This window comes from Galeopterus variegatus, unplaced genomic scaffold, assembly GCF_000696425.1.
Source record: "Galeopterus variegatus unplaced genomic scaffold, G_variegatus-3.0.2 Scaffold670, whole genome shotgun sequence".
NCBI lineage: Eukaryota > Metazoa > Chordata > Mammalia > Dermoptera > Cynocephalidae > Galeopterus > Galeopterus variegatus.
This window is the reverse complement of record NW_007726781.1, coordinates 132,926-134,985: the sequence shown is the minus strand read 5'-3', so window position 1 is coordinate 134,985 and position 2,060 is coordinate 132,926. Positions and strand designations below refer to the sequence as shown.

Below are 2,060 nucleotides of genomic sequence, written 5' to 3'. Positions count from 1 at the left end.
GGATCCCACATACAGACCGGTTCCTGCTCACTGGCTGAGCGAGGTGCGGGTGCAGCACCGAGGTTTGCGATCCCGTTGCCGGTCCCGGTCCGGTACGGGCGCAACACTGAGGGTTGCGATCCGTTGCCGGACATGAAAAAAGACAAAAAGGAAAAAAAAAAAAAGAAATTTAGAGACAAACCTGCCAAAACCACATAATCTGCTTGCTCGTCCTAGTGTAATGACGGTAGATGGCATGTCTTTGCCAGTCATTCAAGTCAATTTCTTGCATTCCACATAAAAGGACCTTTAGGGATGAAAAAGACAAATTGTTTCTTTATGTAACTGTACAAAAAAGTGCTAGACATAGATAAGAAAAGACTATTAAACACAGCTTTAAAAAAAACCAAATTAATCAGTAGGCTCCAGTTTGCAAACTGTACATCATGAATTGTATCTACATTACTCATGAAGGTCAGTATCCATGTATGGTATCATATATACACATATTCAGGGAAATAAGTCAATTGCAGAGAAGCACTAATAGTAATACTTTTGGGGGGTAATACTCTTTATTTATCTTTGAATAAATTATGGTTTTCTTTAACCACTGAGGATGCCTCAAAACATATTACCAGCATAAAAAACACTACTGCCACTGGAAAGATGGGAAAGTGGTTGAAAGCAGATATAGGAAGGCATTATTTACTAGCATGCTGCGGGGGAATGAACAAAAACTCATTACCTCTAATTCCTTTGCATCAAAGTATTGCAAATACTGCTGCGGAAGTATTTCATTAAAGCCCTCAAAGAAAGCTTGTGTCTGTTCTTCAACACCTCGAGACAACCTCCATTCAGCTACCATTCTGACAAATAAATATAAAAAGATCAGGAAGTTTAAATTTCACCTTTAAATTCTGAGAATGAATTTTTAAAACATTATTATTTAAGAAAAACCTTCAACTATATGCAAAAGTAGAATATAACGAACCGCTTGTACACACGTCCATACTTCATTACAACACTAATGTTATCTATGCCCCTATTCATATCCTAGATATCATATAATTTCATTTTAAACAAATATTTCAGTATGTCTCTACACGAGATCACACCACAAAAACAAACAAACAAACAAAACCCCCAATAATTCTTTTTTTTTTTTTTTTTTGTCTTTTTGTCTTTTTTTCCGTGTCCGGCAACGGATCGCAACCCTCAGTGTTGCCCCTGTACCGGACCGGGGACCGGCAACGGGATTGCAACCCTCGGTGTTGCTCCCGCGCCTCGCTCAGCCAGTGAGCGGGAACCGGTCTGTATGTGGGATCCGAACCCTCGGGCGGGAGCACCGCCGCGCTTCCCAAGCGGCGCACTATCCAGTGCGCCACCGGGCCGGCCCCCCCCCAATAATTCTTTAATATCAAGTGTTCAGTGCTAAAATTCTGATTGACTCTTTTTTTTTTTTTTTTTTTTTTTAAAGATGACCGGTAAGGGGATCTTAACCCTTAACTTGGTGTTGTCAGCACCACGCTCAGCCAGTGAGCGGACTGGCCATCCCTATATGGGATCCGAACCCGGGGCCTTGGTGTTATCAGCACCGCACTCTCCCGAGTGAGCCACGAGCCGGCCCTGATTGACTCAATTTTAAATAATGTCTGAATCAGGATCTAAAAAAGATTCATATATTGCAAAAGTCTCTTATGCTTCTTTCAATATGTAGGATTCTCCCCCTCTCAAATTTTATTTTTTTGGGGGGTGGGGATAGCTAGTCTGTATAGGGATTGAACCCTGGACCTTGGTGTTAACCCTTACAATTTTTTTTCTTTTCTTAATTTTATTTTGTCAACATATAATGAGATTGATTATTGTGGCCCATTACCGAAACCTCCCTCCCTCCTCTCTCTTCCCCCTCCCACCCAACAATGTCCTTTCTGTTTGCTTGTCGTATCAACTTCAAGGAATTGTAGCTGTTAAGTCTCCCCCCGCCGCCACCGGTTTTTGTGTGTGTCTGTGTGTTTGTGGGTAAATCAATTTGTTTATTTTTTTTTTTAGCTCCCACCAATAAGTGAGAACATGTGGTATTT

The 2,060-nt window shown here is 41.3% G+C and overlaps 1 protein-coding gene across 1 annotated transcript in view; it reads right to left on the bottom strand.

Annotated features, from left to right (window-relative positions):
• Positions 1-2,060, bottom strand: part of ITCH (itchy E3 ubiquitin protein ligase) — a 114,738-nt gene that overhangs the window by 14,524 nt on the left and 98,154 nt on the right. The window contains exons 21-22 of the mRNA XM_008571249.1: positions 725-845; positions 182-286 (exon numbers count right to left, since the gene is read on the bottom strand). Of these exons, the coding sequence (XP_008569471.1) occupies positions 182-286; positions 725-845 (226 nt within the window). The remainder of the gene's footprint in view (positions 1-181; positions 287-724; positions 846-2,060) is intronic.